This window comes from Paramisgurnus dabryanus, chromosome 2, assembly GCF_030506205.2.
Source record: "Paramisgurnus dabryanus chromosome 2, PD_genome_1.1, whole genome shotgun sequence".
Lineage (NCBI taxonomy): Eukaryota > Metazoa > Chordata > Actinopteri > Cypriniformes > Cobitidae > Paramisgurnus > Paramisgurnus dabryanus.
The window spans coordinates 54,553,325-54,571,065 of NC_133338.1; the positions used below are offsets into that span (position 1 = coordinate 54,553,325).

At 36.3% G+C, this 17,741-nt stretch overlaps 3 protein-coding genes across 4 annotated transcripts; 1 reads left to right on the top strand and 2 right to left on the bottom strand.

Moving 5' to 3' along the window:
• Positions 1 to 247: 247 nt before the first annotated feature.
• On the bottom strand, positions 248 to 2,738 carry mrpl15 (mitochondrial ribosomal protein L15). Its single transcript, XM_065261790.1, has 5 exons — positions 2,565 to 2,738; positions 1,990 to 2,147; positions 1,705 to 1,870; positions 846 to 969; positions 248 to 687 (listed from the first exon to the last, which is right to left on the bottom strand). The coding sequence occupies exons 1-5, from the start codon at positions 2,667 to 2,669 to the stop codon at positions 350 to 352; spliced, it is 891 nt and encodes a 296-aa protein (XP_065117862.1). The 5' UTR covers positions 2,670 to 2,738; the 3' UTR covers positions 248 to 349.
• A 385-nt stretch (positions 2,739 to 3,123) lies between these two features.
• lypla1 (lysophospholipase 1) lies at positions 3,124 to 9,906 on the top strand. Of its 2 annotated transcripts, none has more exons than XM_065261794.1 (9): positions 3,124 to 3,231; positions 4,936 to 4,967; positions 5,978 to 6,043; positions 6,368 to 6,415; positions 6,505 to 6,575; positions 6,656 to 6,729; positions 7,013 to 7,114; positions 7,675 to 7,848; positions 9,459 to 9,906. In XM_065261794.1, the coding sequence occupies exons 3-9, from the start codon at positions 5,997 to 5,999 to the stop codon at positions 9,510 to 9,512; spliced, it is 570 nt and encodes a 189-aa protein (XP_065117866.1). In that variant the 5' UTR covers positions 3,124 to 3,231; positions 4,936 to 4,967; positions 5,978 to 5,996; the 3' UTR covers positions 9,513 to 9,906. The 2 variants fall into 2 exon arrangements, with proteins under 2 accessions (XP_065117866.1, XP_065117863.1); XM_065261791.2 differs by lacking the exon at positions 3,124 to 3,231 and adding an exon at positions 3,238 to 3,558.
• Positions 9,907 to 12,075: 2,169 nt separating this feature from the next.
• On the bottom strand, positions 12,076 to 17,400 carry LOC135743691 (regulator of G-protein signaling rgs-2). The gene is made up of 5 exons (XM_065261465.2): positions 17,116 to 17,400; positions 16,286 to 16,473; positions 15,594 to 15,674; positions 13,330 to 13,564; positions 12,076 to 13,168 (listed from the first exon to the last, which is right to left on the bottom strand). The coding sequence occupies exons 2-5, from the start codon at positions 16,468 to 16,470 to the stop codon at positions 12,983 to 12,985; spliced, it is 687 nt and encodes a 228-aa protein (XP_065117537.1). The 5' UTR covers positions 16,471 to 16,473; positions 17,116 to 17,400; the 3' UTR covers positions 12,076 to 12,982.
• Positions 17,401 to 17,741: the final 341 nt, after the last annotated feature.

A 17,741-nucleotide genomic window follows, 5' to 3' on the forward strand; every position in this document is an offset into this window, starting at 1 on the left:
TCAGATTTAAATGCATTAAAAGTTGCATGAATAATCTGTATTAAATATGCATTATTTAAGAAAGCTTAACATTTTAAATTACTTTTTGATACACAGTATTTTCCATATACATAATCATGTTTAGAGGAACGGTTCCTGATGTTTCTTGCACCCATTATGAAATCCTTCTTGGTTTACTTATTAACACATTTTCAACAGCAAAACAGATTGGTTGTACGTTTTTGTTTGCATTTCTGATCAAAATCAATAACTTTAACAGGAATATTTATTCAAATGTTTATTAGAGACAATGAATTTGAACAATTCTTTACTATATACACAGATATATCATGAGCACATACTGTTTTTATTATGAGCTATAATATTGCAAGACTTTTTCATCAGTGGGTTTGAGGATCTTCTTCATTCCCATATTAACCACCCATCCGGCCGATAACCCAAAGAAGATCTGACGAGGATCTTTTCTTTGTGCCAGCATTTCAAAGAGTTTATCTGTCGTGATGTCGGGTAAGCTGTAGCCGTACTTTTTAGCCAGAGCCAGCCGTGCAGCTTGGATTTGATCCCGGTCTGCGAGGTAGCCACGGTTATTGGCATCTGTGTAGTATGGAAGAAGCTCTTCACCGGGAAGCAGACGCTTGGGTATGGGTTGGCCAGACATAAAAAAGGGCACCGGTTTGATAAGGATCTCTAAAACGACACACACATTTTTCAGCGTAAGTATGTATTACTGAGATTTACAGACAGGTCATAACACTGATGTGAAATAAATGTTATGACAGTATAGATCTGTATAGCTGATGGATTACATTATAATACATCTGTAGAGTTTGTGCAAGTATACTCACGTAGACTACGCGGATCATAGTAGCTTGTTGTGATAACGCCACCATTACGTTCAACTGCCGCGATAGCTTCCTCTGAAGCAACCTGAACCTCCAAATTAACTTTTGCACAGAATATATCAGCACCCTGTAACAAACAGACACACAAGCATCAGCTTTAATGAAAATAACATCACCCATTAAATTGTGTTTGGTGCTGCCCCCATCTGGACAGTCAACAGTTCTTGCAAGAGCACACATATTCCAATTAAATCATCAAAGGTGATACGATTTTATAATATTGCAAAAAAAGAGCCCCTTCAGTAAACCAATATCTGGGATTTTTTTATTTAATGAAAATTAAGTGGAAAAAGGGTGAATTCACTTTATTGGGTAAACTAAATGTTTGTAAGTTTGCAATTATGCATGTTTTCCATATGGCAACCAGTGACTTCTTTTTCGAGGGTGCACGATGCAAAGCTCGTCAAAACTTGTATTTAGTCCGTAATGTCAAAATATGTGTTCGGCGCGTCATGTAAACTTATGTGAATCATGCATCAAGTCCAAAATACGTGCATGCTGCAGACGCTTCGAGGGAGTTTATGATAAGAGACGCTTACGTTTGCCAGATACTCGCTTAATCTCATGTGTAATCAAAGTTTAGTGTTATGTTAATGTCTTGTGGGTATTTTGTGAATGTGAGGGTCTCCATTATAATGAACCCTTGTGACGCACGTGCAGCAGGCATGTATTTTGACATGACAAGCCAAACACGACACTCCGAACATATATTTTAAATTCTTATGGCAACACATTTATATAAAATAACTTGCAGTGACTTGCAGGTAGGACAGGTTATAACACAAACTTAACAAATCCACACCTCATCGACGAGCTGGACACCATAGTCTCGTTTCTGAGGCTGAATCGTAACCGCTCTGCTGTTGACCAGTTGGGTCAGATCGATGGGCTGTGTGGGGTCAACACGACCCAAATCTATAAGATACTGCAGTCTGCGCAGGGAGAGGGGAGGATACTGCGGTCGACGACTGGAGAAATAAAGCACAATTTAAAGTTACACAACAATATAATAATAAAAAAGCATATTAAAGGCAGAATGTAAAAAACCTAATTGCTTAAATATTTAACACATGATCAATAATATTACCTGTGATTAGCATTGTAGCCATATTTTGGGATGATCAGGTAGAATGGGGTCTGTCCGCCCTCAAAGCCCAATCGGGGTCTGTTGCCACGCTGCCTTTCACCTTTATGACCTCGGCCACTTCTGTTGCCTCCGTGCATACCACGACCTCTGCGTTTCTCCTGTGATAAAATAAATGATTGTATTGATCAGGACATAAACAAGAAACAAAGCAGATCTGATTTTGATGCTTTATTATTTCAGATAATTCTGTATAAATACGTACACAGATAAATTCAGAAACTATTCAGAACCTCAATAACTTTAACCCCTTAATTTCTGACGTGTGAAGTCTGCAGTGTCACCTCTTAATGTCCAAATATTAATGAATTTAGACAAAAATCTTTAACTCTTTAGCCCCAAATTCAGATCTGTTTAGATGCAGCATATGAGCTCAAGATACTCAGTATAAAATTAACACAGTTAAAGAAAGCAATTAGGTCTTAGTAAAACAAAATCCCTGTTTGAAATCATAGAAATACTCATGATGCTAGCAGGCTAAACTGCTAACCAGCTGCATGATAACATAAAAGACTCACATCTTTCTTTGATCCCGGGTTTGGCCGAAGGTTGGCGAGTGTTATACGAGGTAGATTCTTTACTATATCGATAGTTTTCCCTCCTGTTGTCTTGGCCGCAGACATTGTAGAGCCATAAACATGCTACTCAAGGACAGACGACACGGGGAAACCCACGTGGTACACTAAACCGGAAATACATGTGATGAAAAACATATTTTACATAAACTCTTTAATGTGTTAATGTAAATTTAGAACATTGCTATAGATATATATATATATATATATATATATATATATATATAATACAATACAATTAAATAGCTAAATAATTTTCCTTTTAAAAATTATCACAGCAGCTATGTTTACAGCTAAAATGCAACTTTGGTAACTTTAGCCTAAGAACCCCTGACAAATAAAATAATAATATTATTTTTTAATTATTATAAAAAAATACAATAAATTACAAAAACAATTTAGAATGAATTGTGTTTTGTGTCAACTATCCGTTTACGGACATTCCATAAATAACTGACAGATTAAACGGACCAATCGCATGGTGTGTCCTTTGACGGAGATGCAACATTGGGGGCGGGACTTCCTGTGTGTCATGTTGTTGAATGTCATCCATTAAACCCGTTCCAGGATCAGCTTTTCAGATTCCGTGTTAAGATGAATACATCATGAGGCAAGACAATGAACTGACCTGAAGTCCAGTACACTGTTAATGCGGGTCAAGCATCGAAACGTCAAAATTGCATGCGGTTACTGAGTTATTGACAGAAGCGTCGTGCTTTACTTCTTCTGCAGCATTTTTATCAGTCTGTTTATGATAAAGGTCATAAACATTGGGTGTCCGCTTTTGACATTGAAATTTGCGTTTGTTGACATCGTGACGGTAACAGTTCTGATTTCTCTTGTTGAATGCGAAGCTCCAGGTACTTTTATGTGCGGTAATAACATGTCAGTCCCGCTGCCAGCGATTGTGCCCGCCGCGCGTAAAGCCACGGCTGCGGTAAGTGAATCATCTCATAGGTTGGGATTTATGGGATCGGCTGCTTGTTTAACACTTAAAATTGTATAAACGTGGTCTGTTTTGATTGCTATGTGCAATCGTAGAAAGTTCCGAATGGACACTCCAATGCGTGAGCTGCATTTTGAGGGCGTGGAAATAGGCGTGTCTTTTTGAATTGAAGCGGGAAAACAGCGAATCGGATTTTCGACAGCACAAATGTCCCGCCTTTCTAACGTTTTCATTGGTCAACGGCTGCTAAGGTGGCGGTCACTTTTTTGCGTTTTAATTTTGGGTCTCGTTTTTAGAATGATTTAGAAAGCTGTATTAATAGACGTATGATATAAATGAGTGTATTTGATATGCTTTTTTATTATCAAAAAGATGAAGGACTAATATATAACACATTTTATTGGGAATTTATAACATACAGAAAAAGAAGTGGCCTTTTGCAAACCCAAATGTTTCACATTTTGTAAATGACTTAAAGGGGACATATCATGAAAATCTTTTTCAATGTGTTTAAGTGCTATAATTGGCTCCCTGGTGCTTCTATTAACCTAGAAAATGTGATAGAGATCAACCCAGTAACTTAGTTTTGGTAAACCATTCTCTGCAAGCATGTGAAAAAATAGCTCATTGAAATCCGGCTCCCCTTGTGATGTCACAAGGGGATCTTATTATAATAATACCGCCCCTTAATCTGCACAACCACCGCACTTCAGTGATCAGTCCATTTGCATTTTAAAGGACACACCCACAAAACAATTTGCGCACACCTACAAAGTGGCAATTTGAACAAAGTTATCTTTATGGTATTTTGGGGTAAAACTTCACATATGTACTCTGGGGACACCAAAGTCTTGTGAAATGTCCCTTTTAAAACAAAAAAGTACTGAAAACAGATTATGCTTTAAAATCAAAGATTTCTTTTGTAAATTTATATATTTTTTTTATTTTTAGCAATTTTAGCCTCTGCCTTTTAAGTGAACACTTTCCTCTGGTTTCACAGACAAGGCTTTAGGCTTAGGCCTAGACTAGAACACGTTTGAGCTGTCTCAACTGAAAATAACTTTGCACATACAGATCTTAAATTACGCAAGTGCCATTGGTTTGTCTCAAGGTACACACCAGTGACCTATTTATGTAAGGCTTGTTTATAAAAAATGCTTAAGGCCTAGTCCTGGCTTTAGCTAAGACTTGTCTATAAAACCGGGCCATAATTAACTAAATAGTTAATCCTCTTGAATTCAGTTTTTTTTTGTGTGTCAAGTTTAAGAACAAAAATTAAAAGTCACTATGACTCAGGTGAAATATAGTAAATAATAAAGTGAAATTGATTCACTTCAATGAGTCAATGTTTTTCTTTTTTTTTTTCAGGTGATCTTCCTTCATGGCCTGGGAGACTCAGGGTAAACTCTATCCTTACTTACTGAATTAAAGAGATAGTTCACCAAAAAAGAAAAATTCTGTCATCATTTACTCATCCTTATGTTGTTAGAAAGTTGTATAAATCTTAAAATTGAGTCTTTGATAAAGGAATATATTTTGAGCAGAGCAATGTTTAAAACCAAACCGTTAAGCACCATTGACTTACATAGTATTTTTCTTTCCTACTATGGAAGTCGATTGCTCCTCTTTGTGTTCAGCAAAACAGAACGTTTTAAAAGTTTGGAAAAACTTGAGGTTGAGTAAATAATGACAGAATTTGCATTTTTTGGTGAACTATCCAACATTTTATTTATTTGGGGCTGTAAGATTTTAATAGTTTAATTGAAATGATTGAAAATGATGCTTTCTTTTTACCAGAAAGAATGTGAAACAAGTTGATTACATAAATGTTTCTTTTTATTTTTTAAACTTAAAGCATTATCATATTGCATATAGGGTGGTAACGGTATGGTGGTGTACCACAATATTGGCATGTGCTATAATCATACCATGAACATTTGCTTATCCAAAAATTAAAGCAGAACTCACATGCGCAACTTTTTTCCATGTGACTGCTTAGTGGGAATACTTTAGGTATCTGAAAATGGCCCTGGATTTATTGCTTTCCCATTTATGCTGTTCAAGAGAAAGAACAGTTTGGTTTATTCTTGTTTAATCTAAAGAGAAATAACTTATTCCTTGTTTTGTTTAAATGGGAGATGTACAGCTTTATTTTGTCTTTATTTTTTTTTCAAATGGTAGTCTCATACTTCCAAAAAAGTTTTTTTTTCAGAAAAAAGTTTGATACAATAAACCATATGTCCAACCCAAAAACCCTACCTGTTTTCATTTATTCAAGGGTCATTATAGCTGATTATAGCATAATTTTTAAAATGATTGTTTAATACTATATATATTTTCTAATGACGATTATCAAACGGTGAAATCGGATACCTTTTTTTTCCAACTTTTTCTGCTTACATTTCTTCAGGCATGGATGGGCAGAAGCTATGGCTGGGATCAGGACCCCTCATGTCAAGTACATTTGCCCTCATGCGTATGTACTAAACACATATTTCTATATGAAGCATTTTTCGGTGTCACTTCTGCTTCTTTATTGTATCATTTTGCATGCATTTGTTTATTCTTTTAAATGTCTCACAGTCATACCATCATTATTTCATGAATTTTGCACATTTCATATAAACTCAGGCTTTTTTATTTGTATCATATTCTCTTGTGGAGACTGGCATTCATGTATTGCCATATTGTCATTAATGTGAATTATTAAAAGATTAATGCTGAAATGTATTCGTCTGAATGTTGCTGTTCATGTAAACATGATAAAATATTGTTGTTCCCTCTCTTTTCACTATGAAAGACCAGTCATGCCAGTCACCCTCAACATGAACATGGCAATGCCATCCTGGTAAGACACAGATTGATTACTATGACATAAGTCTTAAACCTCACATTTTACTTCATATTTTATGACATTTGTTTAACATTGATTCTCAGGTTTGACATCATTGGACTCGGTCCTGATGCAGAGGAAGATGAATCGGGAATTAAAAAAGCAGCTGAAAGCAGTTAAGTATAATATTAAACTGTCTGTGAGGTAAATATATCATTTTTAACCTGATATTAAATGTCTTGAATATGACCACAGTCAAAGCTCTGATCGATCAGGAGGTTAAGAATGGTATACCAGCTCATAGGATTATCCTCGGAGGATTTTCTCAGGTAAGAGAGTCTTTTGGACACCCTTGGCTTTTAGATGGTGGTGAAAATCAAGTTTGTATTATTGTTTATATGTTTTTAATAAGATTTAAGACAATATGCTTTAATATGCTTCAACACCGTTGCATTACACCTGTAATCTCACAAATAATTTGACTGGAGGTGTATCCGGTCACTAGACCACGTTTGGTCCTAAGGTTCCTGTGCTTTTAAAATCAGGATGTAACCAATGTTCATCATTTATTCATAACCGCTTAATAATTGATCTGTTTGTATGTTTTTAAAGGGTGGTGCTCTCTCTCTGTACACGGCTTTGACCACACATCAAAAGCTGGCTGGTGTTGTCGCTCTCAGCTGCTGGTTGCCCCTCAGGAAATCCCTTTCACAGGTTAGTTTGCAACATAACTAAAACCTTTCACAGCTACTTTAAAGGCACAGTATGTAATTTACACCACTAGAGGTCACTAAACAACAACAATGGCTTAGCTTGATGACGCTGTGAAAGAGCATCGAATGGTGGGAGCCGTCACCTTTATTTATTATCGATCTGCCAGTACTCACAAATCATGTTCATAAATGATGTATTGAAATAAAGTTTTATTTATAATGTAAGCCCCAACAGTGTGACTTGATCGAAGCAACTACAGATTGATGTGGAGCGCAGGTTAAAACGGCAAATTCTCTGAATTCAAACATTTGGGATAATGTGCGTACGCATGTGAACAAAATATATAACATTGAATATTTTAATGCATAAATCTTACAAGTTGCGGCTTTAATGGTCATAGCTGGCAAATATTTACACTTTACCATTTTACCATACAATGAAAACATACAGTGATCAGTTATTGACTATTTAAATAAAAGCATCATTTCGAGTGTACCGTCACTTTTAATATTTGCTCTTCTTTGTTATCCTGCTTTGTTTTTCTGGTGTCTGTCCTGAAGTCAGTGATAAGCACTAATAAGGACATATCAGTGCTGCAGTGTCACGGTGAAGCAGATCCACTGGTTCCACTTATTTTTGGCCGTCTCAGTGTGGAAAAACTGAAAACCATGCTGAACCCCTCCAATATCACCTTTAAATCCTATGCCAGTATGCCTCACAGCTCCTGTCCTGAGGTTTGTATTTTTATTATTCACGGCGAATTGAAATCATTAGAGGAGCATATCACGAGCAATCAAAATGTCCTATTGATGTAAACAAGACTACAGCAGAGCCTGTATATAAGCAAAGGCATCACGCTGGTTCATTTCACATGTGTAGAGGATGTTTCTTGAAGGTGAATTGTGTATAAAGGCAATATAATATACATAACTACACTCACCTAAAGTATTATTAAGAACACCTGTTCAAATTTTCAGTAATGCAATTATCTAATCAACCAATCACATGGCAGTTGCTTCAATGCATTAAGGGCTGTGGTCCTGGTCAAGACAATCTGGTCAAGCTGATAAAAGAGCAACTTTGACTGAAATAACCACTCGTTACAACTGAGGTATGCAGCAAAGCATTTGTGAAGCCACAACACGCACAACCTTGAGGCGCATGGGCTACAACAGCAGAAGACCCCACCGGGTACCAGTCATCTCCACTACAAATAGGAAAAAGGGGCTACAATTTGCACTTGCTCACCAAAATTGGACAGTTGAAGACTGGAAAAATGTTGCCTGGTCTGATGAGTCTTGAGACATTCAGATGGTAGAGTAAGAATTTGGCGTAAACAGAATGAGAACATGGATCCATCATTCCTTGTTACCACTGTGCAGGCTGGTGGTTGTGGTGTAATGGTGTGGGGGATGTTTTCTTGGATCACTTAAGGCCCCTTAGTGCCAATTGGGCATCATTTAAATGCCACGGCCTACCTGAGCATTGTTTCTGACCATGTCCATCCCTTTATGACCACCATGTACTCATCCTCTGATGGCTAATTCCAGCAGGATAATGCACATGTCACAAAGCTCAAATCATTTCAAATTGGTTTCTTGAACATGACAATGAGTTCACTGTACTAAAATGGCCCCCACAGATACCAAATCTCAACCCAATAGAGCATCTTTGGGATGTGGTTTCGTGCCCCAGATGTGCATCCCACAAATCTCCATCAACTGCAAGATGCTATCCTATCAATATGGGCCACCATTTCTAAAGAATGCTTTCAGCACCTTGTTGAATCAATGCCATGTAGAATTAAGGCAGTTCTGAAGGCGAAATGGGGTCAAACACAGTATTAGTATGGTGTTCCTAATAATCCTTTAGGTGAGTGTATATTATCAGTGGTGTATAAAGACCTTACATAATGTTTTGTTTTTATTACTTTAGAATGAGATTTTTTTATCTACCTACACCTTTCATGGAAGTCGCCATTTTGCGCCACCATGTTTCTACAGTAGCCCTTAACGGACAAACTGCTTAACAGAGCGTGTCTTGTCCCTGTGTTTTTTTTTAGACGATGACATGTTTGTCATATGGCAGCTACTGTAGCTTCTCTGGGTGACCTGTTGACTAAGCTTTTGGTTGTAATTCAAAATCTCACTACTAGATGCCGCTAAAAATCTACACAGTGGACCTTTAAAGTCACAGGAGCATAAAATGTGACTTTTAATTTTAAGGTTTAGATGGAGGGTGTCAAATGATTGTCAAAATTTAAAATATGACTGTTTTACTAATATACATGTATGTGCATTGCATGGTATAAAGTATCATTAACTGATGTGCTTCTTTTAAACAGGAAATGATGGACATCAAAGAGTTTATTGAGAAGCAGCTTCCACCGTTAAATTAATCTATAATTAATCATTGGCCATTTGACTCAACCGCTGCTACATCTTTTTCTGACTGGATTCTACAAAGCACTTCCAAATCAAACTTGAACTGATCTCAAAACTGTTTAGCGGTGACTTTATCTAAGCTGGAAGCACAGTACTGTACTAAACCACTCAAATCTGTAGGAGAATTGCACTCTCTTACCATAGTAAACAATATACTCTTATAATATCTAACTCAGGCTAGTGATTGGTTATTGTATATCCTAAACTACTGCAAGAATCTTTTTTCTCAGTGTTTAATACTCTATGGCATTACGTGATGTAAACACCCATGTGATCACTGAACTTTGTGTTCGTGGGTAAAAGGGCTTTTCATATTGACTTGGAATTAAAAAAAAAACATGAATACCATCTAGTTGTGTTTGTCTTAGCATACTCAATCAATTTTGCTTCTATTATATCATTCAATGTTATTTGTTTCCTTATGGGAGGTCAGCATTGGCACAAATTTTCTTTTTTGAGCCAATCACCCCAACGTTTAATGTCATGGGTTTTTTTGGAGTTGCTGAAAAATAAGGAAGACCCCCGTAAAAGAAAAATGTATTTTGTTTTTGTATGATTCTGAATCTAAAGTAAATGTCAAGAAAACATCCAGGGTGAGTGACGTATCAGCCAGGGCAACAAAAAGTTGTGATGCAACATGATTCCCATTTTGCTATTTGTCAGGCGTACACACCTAACACGAATTCAATGATTTGTGCGAGTAGATTACATATAAAGTCAATGGAAAGACATGAAGAGACCTAAAATCACACGGGCTGATGCAAATGACGCGATGGGCGCTGCGTTTGCATTTGCCTTAAACGTGTCATTGCGCAAGTTAAAAATATTCAACTAAGTGAAAAATTCACATGACACAAAGTTAAATCCCGTGATTAATCTAGAGCAAGAAACGTGATGCTTTGCGTTTGGTGTGTATGTAGCATAATACGTTATTTTAAGTGTAGCTGCGCGACAATCCTGCTCAAATAGAGACCTTTTTTGACGCTCTTTTTTTTTCAGGCACGGTGGCCTTTTTAGAATGCCGCGTTGAGTAGGAGGGAAAACAGCGCAATCGCGTTTTCTACCTGATGGGGCATAAACACCAAACGTGAATTCAACAATTTGCTCGAGTAGATTACAAACAAAGTCAATGAAAAGACGTCAAATAGACACAAACCACAAACTCGTGTGCAGCGATCTATTGATGAGAAAACACGTGCTATTCACCTCAAACGCATCTTCACGCAAGTTAAAAATTTTCAACTCAAGCGAAAAATGCAAATGACGTGACGGGCGCTTTGTTTGCAGCGAAAACACTATTTGCCTTAAACGTGTCATCGTGCAAGGTAAAAATATTCAACTAAGTGAAAAAATCACATGACACAAAGTTAAATCCTGTCATTAATCTAGAGCAAGAAATGCGATGCTTTGCGTTTGGTGTGTATGTAGCATAATACGTTATTTTAAGTGTAGCTGCGTGACAATCCTGCTCAAATAGAGACCTTTTTTGGCGCTCTTTTTTTCAGGCACGGCGGCCTTTTCAGAATGCCGCGTTGAGTAGGAGGGAAAACGGCGCAATCAAAATGTTCAACTCAAGCGAAAAATGCAAATGACGCAAAACCCTATTTGACTAAAACGTGTCATCGCGCAAGTTAAAAATATTCAACTAAGTGAAAAATTCGCATGACACAAAGTTAAATACAGCAATCCCGTGATTAATCTAGAGCAAGAAACGCAATGCTTTGCGTTTGGTGTGTATGTAGCATAATACGTTATTTTAAGTGTAGCTGCGTGACAATCCTGCTCAAATAGAGACCTTTATTGGCGCTCTTTTTTTTCAGGCAGGTAGATTACATACAAAGTTAATAGAAATACGTCAAATAGATACAAACCACAAACTCGTGTGCGGCGATCTATTGATGAGAAAACATGCGCTATTCACCTCAAATGCATCTTCGCGCAAGTTAAAAATGTTCAACTCAAGCGAAAAATTCACATGACACAAAGTTAAATACAGCAAGTAATCTAGAGCGAGGAATGTGAGGCTTCACATTTGGTGTGTACGTAGCATAATACGTTATTTTGAATGTAGCCGTGCGACAGTCATGCTAAAATAGGGAGCTCTTTTGCCACTCTTTTTTAGGTGCATTTTTTAGGGTTTTTTTTTCAACGATTTGCGTGAGCAGATTACATACAAAGTAGGGATGCTAAACAATTAATCGTGATTAATCGTTAGCAGAATAAAAGTTTTTGTTTACATCACATATGTGTGTAAACTGTGTATAATAAATATGTATGTATATATATAAATATGAACACATTCATGTATAATTTTAAGAAAAAAAATGTATATATTAAGTATTTATATATAATATAAATTATACATAAATATACAAATGTATATACACATGTAAACATTTCTAAAACATATACATGCATGTGTGTACATTTATTTATACAAAGTTATTATACACAGTTCACACACATATATGATGTAAACAAAAACTTTTATTCTGCTAACGATTAATCGCGATTAATTGTTAAGCATCCCTAATACAAAGTCAATAAAAAAAGACACAAATATACGCAAACTCAGGCATGGCGATGCGAATGATGTGAATTTCTTGCGAAAACATGTGCTATTTGCATCTTTGCACAAGTTGAAAATATTCAACTCAGGCGAAATATTCGCATGACACAAAGTTAAATACAGCAAGTAATCTAGAGCGAGGAATGTGAGGCTTCACGTTTGGTGTGTACGTAGCATAATGGTGAAGCATCCCCAAATCGTGAAGCACCCCGTTCCTTTGTGTCATGCGAATTTCACTCGAATTAAATATTTATTGCCAGATATGAATTAGATCAGTCCACACAAGCCATTAACTTGTAACAATGTTATTTATTGATTTGTTCAATGATTTGTGCTTTATTGTTACTTAAATCTATTTGTACAGTTGTATCTGGTATACATAAAGTGTATCTGCTGCGATCACTGCATTTAAAACATGCATGCAGTTCATAAACATATAAGATGCGTCACTACAGAGTTTCAGTCTTAGTGTGGTGTGAGATCTGTTAATCATTTCACAAGAAATCTTTTAGTGGTCTTAACAATTGACAGCACCAGTGTTTCATGACACCTGTATGAATTTTCTGTCATAGCGTTTTAGGCAAGGCACAGTCACGGTTCTGCCATTGTAAGTGCATCACCACAGTACAGGCAGAGATCTCAGATATTTTCATTTGAGAAAGAAAGTTGAACTAAGAAAAATGCGACAACTTTTGAAATAGTGAAAAACTTCAGTTTGATTTATGATTTGGTATAAAGGACCCACATTAGATTCCTGTAACCACATTTTCAATCAGAATGGTTTTCTGTGGTAATGTAGCTTTAACTTGTATTTAGATCCTTTAAGCCTGTTTTCCAATCTCATGTGCATGTGTGTTAAGATTCATTAGGTTGTTGAAGGCTCTTTAGGAGGTCTGCGTAGGCGCTGGAGTTCATGTATCGTGGGTACGAGTCTCGCTGCATGAGCGTGTAGATCTGTAGCTGTGCGTCGTCAAACGTACACGAGCTGGCTTCCTGCATGTTCTTGTTGATCAGTTCACGCACACGAGAGTCCAGACTCACCTACATGATAAGACGCACACATCATCAATCATTCATTTTTCATCAATAACTTTTATTTTTGCTCTGCACTCTCTATTACTGGTATGCATTGTATTTTTTCATTTCCAACTGAGTTTGAGCAAACTGTACAATCGAGTCAGGTTATAAATCAGCATATATACCTCTTTAGGTGACAATACAGAGACGTAGTCCTCATATATCCGTTTCACGGCCTGTTCAACGACCGTTCTGTTGGTCTCTTTCTTTAACTCCTCGCAGGCGAGCCAGAACAGCAGGTTTTCTTCACTAAACTCAATCTTTAGGAATTGTTGGAAGTGTGCACGACCTTCTGTGCTCTTGATCAGCTTCTCAAACGATTCGCCCCAAGACTGCGCCTCCTCTAGTGTGAGCGCAGGCCTGCAGAAAAACAGCGCTAAATTTGAATAAAGTTTTGATTGTGTGATGGTTGTTTAGTCGCTGCATGTAAAACCCCGATAAAAATCGGTTTCTTGGCAAACACAACTCTGGTCTAAAGTTAATGAATAACTATTTTGAAAATTAATTTATCACCCAAGTTAATGTTAATTAATGTAACTACCAATCCACCTTAAGAGGTTATGCGTTACAGTGATTTTGCAAACACTGTTGAGGGGGTTTTGGGGTATTGCTTTAATTGATGCACATTGAATGGTAAGTGTTTTTCCATTATGTGTCCACAATAGTTATTTATAAATCTTGTTAGGTGGTTTTTCCTAAGGGCTTTAAGTATGTGAAATAGTAATGCATTAAAATGTGTATTTTAGAAATGCCACATAATCAACAAAAACATTATTATTATTATTATTATCAAAGAAAACAAGTTTGGAACATTTAGGGGCAGTTTCCCAGACAGGGCTTATCCTAGTCCTAGACTAAAATGGATGTTTGAGCTCCTTAATTTCAAAATACCTTGTACTGACATATCTTAACATCTATCAGTGCCATTGTTTTGTCTCAAGTTTGTCACCAGTATTGTTTTTTGTAAGGTTTGTTTGTGAAAACTTCTAAAATGTCCTAAAATTAAAAGACCTAGTCCTGGATTTATCTAAACCCTGTCTGGGAAACCACCCTATTGTTTTCAGAAAGGGTTGCCAAGTCTACAGATTGTCTGTACTAAAAACGTTTTGCATTTTGTTGGTTTGTAAACGCATATATTGTTTTAATACTGTAGGCCAACAAATTAAATAAGAACATGAAAATACATAAAAGGGATAAAAGTAAAACAATATTATTTTTGGTATGGAGTTTTATTTAAAGGGAGAGTTCAATAAAAATTTAAATCTGTCCAAACTAGTTTGTTTCAAAGCTGATCTGGGGCACCATTGACTATGGAATAGTAGGAAAATTTTTACTATGAATGTGAATGGCGCCCCAGATCTGTTGGGTTATTAATATATTTCAAAATCTCTTCATTTGTGTTCAGCAGAAATCTATAAAGATTTGAAACAACTTGATGATGAGTAAATGATAACAGAAGATGTATTTTTCGGTGAACTGTCTCTTTAACATTGAGCTAAGCCCTGATAAGTTGAGTTTACTTAAAAAAATGAAGGTAACTTGTTGCCTTATAAATTTAAGTAATGATTACTTAAAAACTTTAAGTGAAGTTTACTTGAACATATAAGTTGTTCTAACAACTATTTTAAGTTGAATAGACTTAATGTTTTAATTTCTTCCAATATTCCTGCACTCTTAACGCGGATAAGTTGACATTGCTAGGAATTTGTGAGGAAACCTGTTGCATAGCCTATAACTTTAGTTTTTATCACTTTATATTACTTTTGATGTTATAAATGGTATTACAACACAAAATTAATGAATAAACGTGATTTTCCACAGAAATACACACAAAAATGTGTTTTTGACATACATTGTCAGTACTGTGGAGAGAAATACAATAAAATGTTCTGAACAGGGTTCATGTACGGAAACACTGATCACCTGAACGGTGACTTCACAAAATTATAATTTACAACAAAACAACAGCAATAATATAAGACCTTAAACCTTTAAGACATTTTATTAAATATTTGAGTAGTGAACGTTCTTATCAGTTTTTATTCTGTGAAAAAGCAGAAAAGAATCAAAATGTTCAGGCGCAAAGGATTATGGTTATTCCTCACAACATGAACTAATAATTTTAAGTTCAGTTTACTTGAATGTTTTAGTTTAATGGATTTTGTAAACTTAAAAGTTAAATCAACTAAACTTTTTGGCTTCAAAACAGAAAATATTAAGTGATGTTTACTTGAGTGTTTAAGTAAAGACAATATCTGGGTTACCAGTGTTTGTTGCACAAACATGGCAAGCCTGATAAACAATATATTTAGCTTATTGTGCGCCAGAAAAAGTTGTGAACCTGTCCTACAGTATGAGAAAGATATAATATTAAATCAACACAACTCACTTCGGCTCAGTTTCGACCTCCTCTTGTTTTTCTGAGCTTGTTGTAAGAGTCTTCTCCTCCTTGGCAGGGTGTACCGTCAGACTGCACATGATAGGAAAACATGTTTTTTGGTCAGGATTAAGATCCACTGTGAGCGCATGTATGTCTCAGGAGACGCTCCACTGGGATAGTGATACTGTATGTGGGACCTGACGAGCTTAGACTTAATGAACTTTCCAAAAAGACCTCACCTGTGCTCTCAGGTAATCCCACCACACACTTACACAGGTGCACATATACGATTAAAGTGATTAGCAATGTTTTGAGTCTTCTGTAGACACTTGTCTATAGCTTTACAAACACATACGTAAGTTATTATTAACCAAATATCTTGCTTTCCACTATTATTCTCCATTGCAATGAATTGCAACTTTTGTTGTATTCAATGCATGGATGAAAAATAATTTTATGTGTTAATATTCCTTCAGCATTTAAGAAGACTAACCTTAAAATGTTAATGTATGTTACCATTTAATATAGATTACATGCGTATTATAAACTTTTGTAGCCTTCAGCATCCATGAAACTTTTAAACTGCAGGTGAATCTGTTATAAAAAAGTAAATCTTTTATGAAGTCTGTTATTAGTTAAAAAGGTAAATCTTTCATAAGTAGTGAGTTTAAATCCATGAATAAATTTGAATCTGTTCTCACCAGGAGCAGCTGCAGCAACAGCACCAGCAGAAGCAGCAGGCGTTCGGAGGAGCATTGAGCCAGCCGAGGGTTTGCGTGTTCACCTTTTCCGACATCTGTGCTTTGGGGTGCGTCTTTGGCGCTTGGATGACTTTACCAGCATCCTGTGATGCCCGTTTTCCCATTTCCACCTTTTCAGACCCCATAAACTACACACAGACCTTACAGTTCACCAAAACGCTATGACATCCATGCAACAGTTACCAACAAGTTCACATTCACAATTGTATCACGCTTAATTAATTTAAACAGTCCTCCAGGTAGGAAAGAGGCCTGCATACCACAATACACAGTAGACATGCAGTGAACATTTATATCCAATGAGACCAATTACAACAGAGCACCTGAGATCAACAGCACACACACACACAAGACATAACTGTGATGTTTACAATATAATTTTTTTTAATTTCAACAATGATTTTTATTAAATATTTGTGCACTTGTTTATTGAGGCCAAATACATGATAATGGATGCAGTCCTTACCCTTAATGTCTATTGTTATGTGGCATGCATTATTAACACAGCACAAACCATACAAACATTGCATTGATTCAATTTAACCACATTACACAATAGATTCTGTATTTTAATTATATTATGGTTTCATTTATTCATGCATTAAATTAAACACACGGTTTGGTTATTTCAGTACATCTGCACGAGCAGTCTAAAGGTATCTGGGTGCAGAGATCTCAAGTTCCTACAAAAACGCCCCCCTCTGTCAACACCCGTCTGCATCGAACACATAAAAATGTAATTTAGTAAAAAAAAATATAATGCAACTCACCGTTTTACCATGGGTGTCCAGTGAAGACTAACCCAGGATCGCGTTCACACGCCCATCATCTGTGCGCGAGGCGCTCGCTCAGCATCAGCATCCTACACGCATGCGCACATCACTATCTGCTTTAGATGCGCTCTAATGCGCACCTCTCGTTCATATGTAGGCTTTTAAAGATGTTTTTTAACCGCGTAATTGTAATAATGATTAATATTATGCCATAAAGGTTAAACATATTAGTACAGACAATATCAGAAACTATATTGCTGTCGAAGTATTTGATGAGAGGAAACTTATTAATGTATTAATTCAACTTATTTCTAATGTTGTCAAAATGTAAATCAGTGAGTAAGAGTGTAAGTGAAAGACAGAGAGATTTACTTTTGTGCAGCACTAGAGGGCAGTAATGCCATCTTTATATGGCCTCCAGATTGTATTTTGTGGTTAATAAAGGTACAAATATGGCTAATCTAGTTTTAATCAGTCTTTGCTCAATCAATAAGCCCAAAACAATCTGGTTTATAACAACCAAAATAACAGATTCATCTGCAATAGAGTTGGCTGGGCTTTCTGCATGTGAAAGCCCATCCCTTACAAAAATGAACCATGGTTTTACTACAGTTAAAACTGTA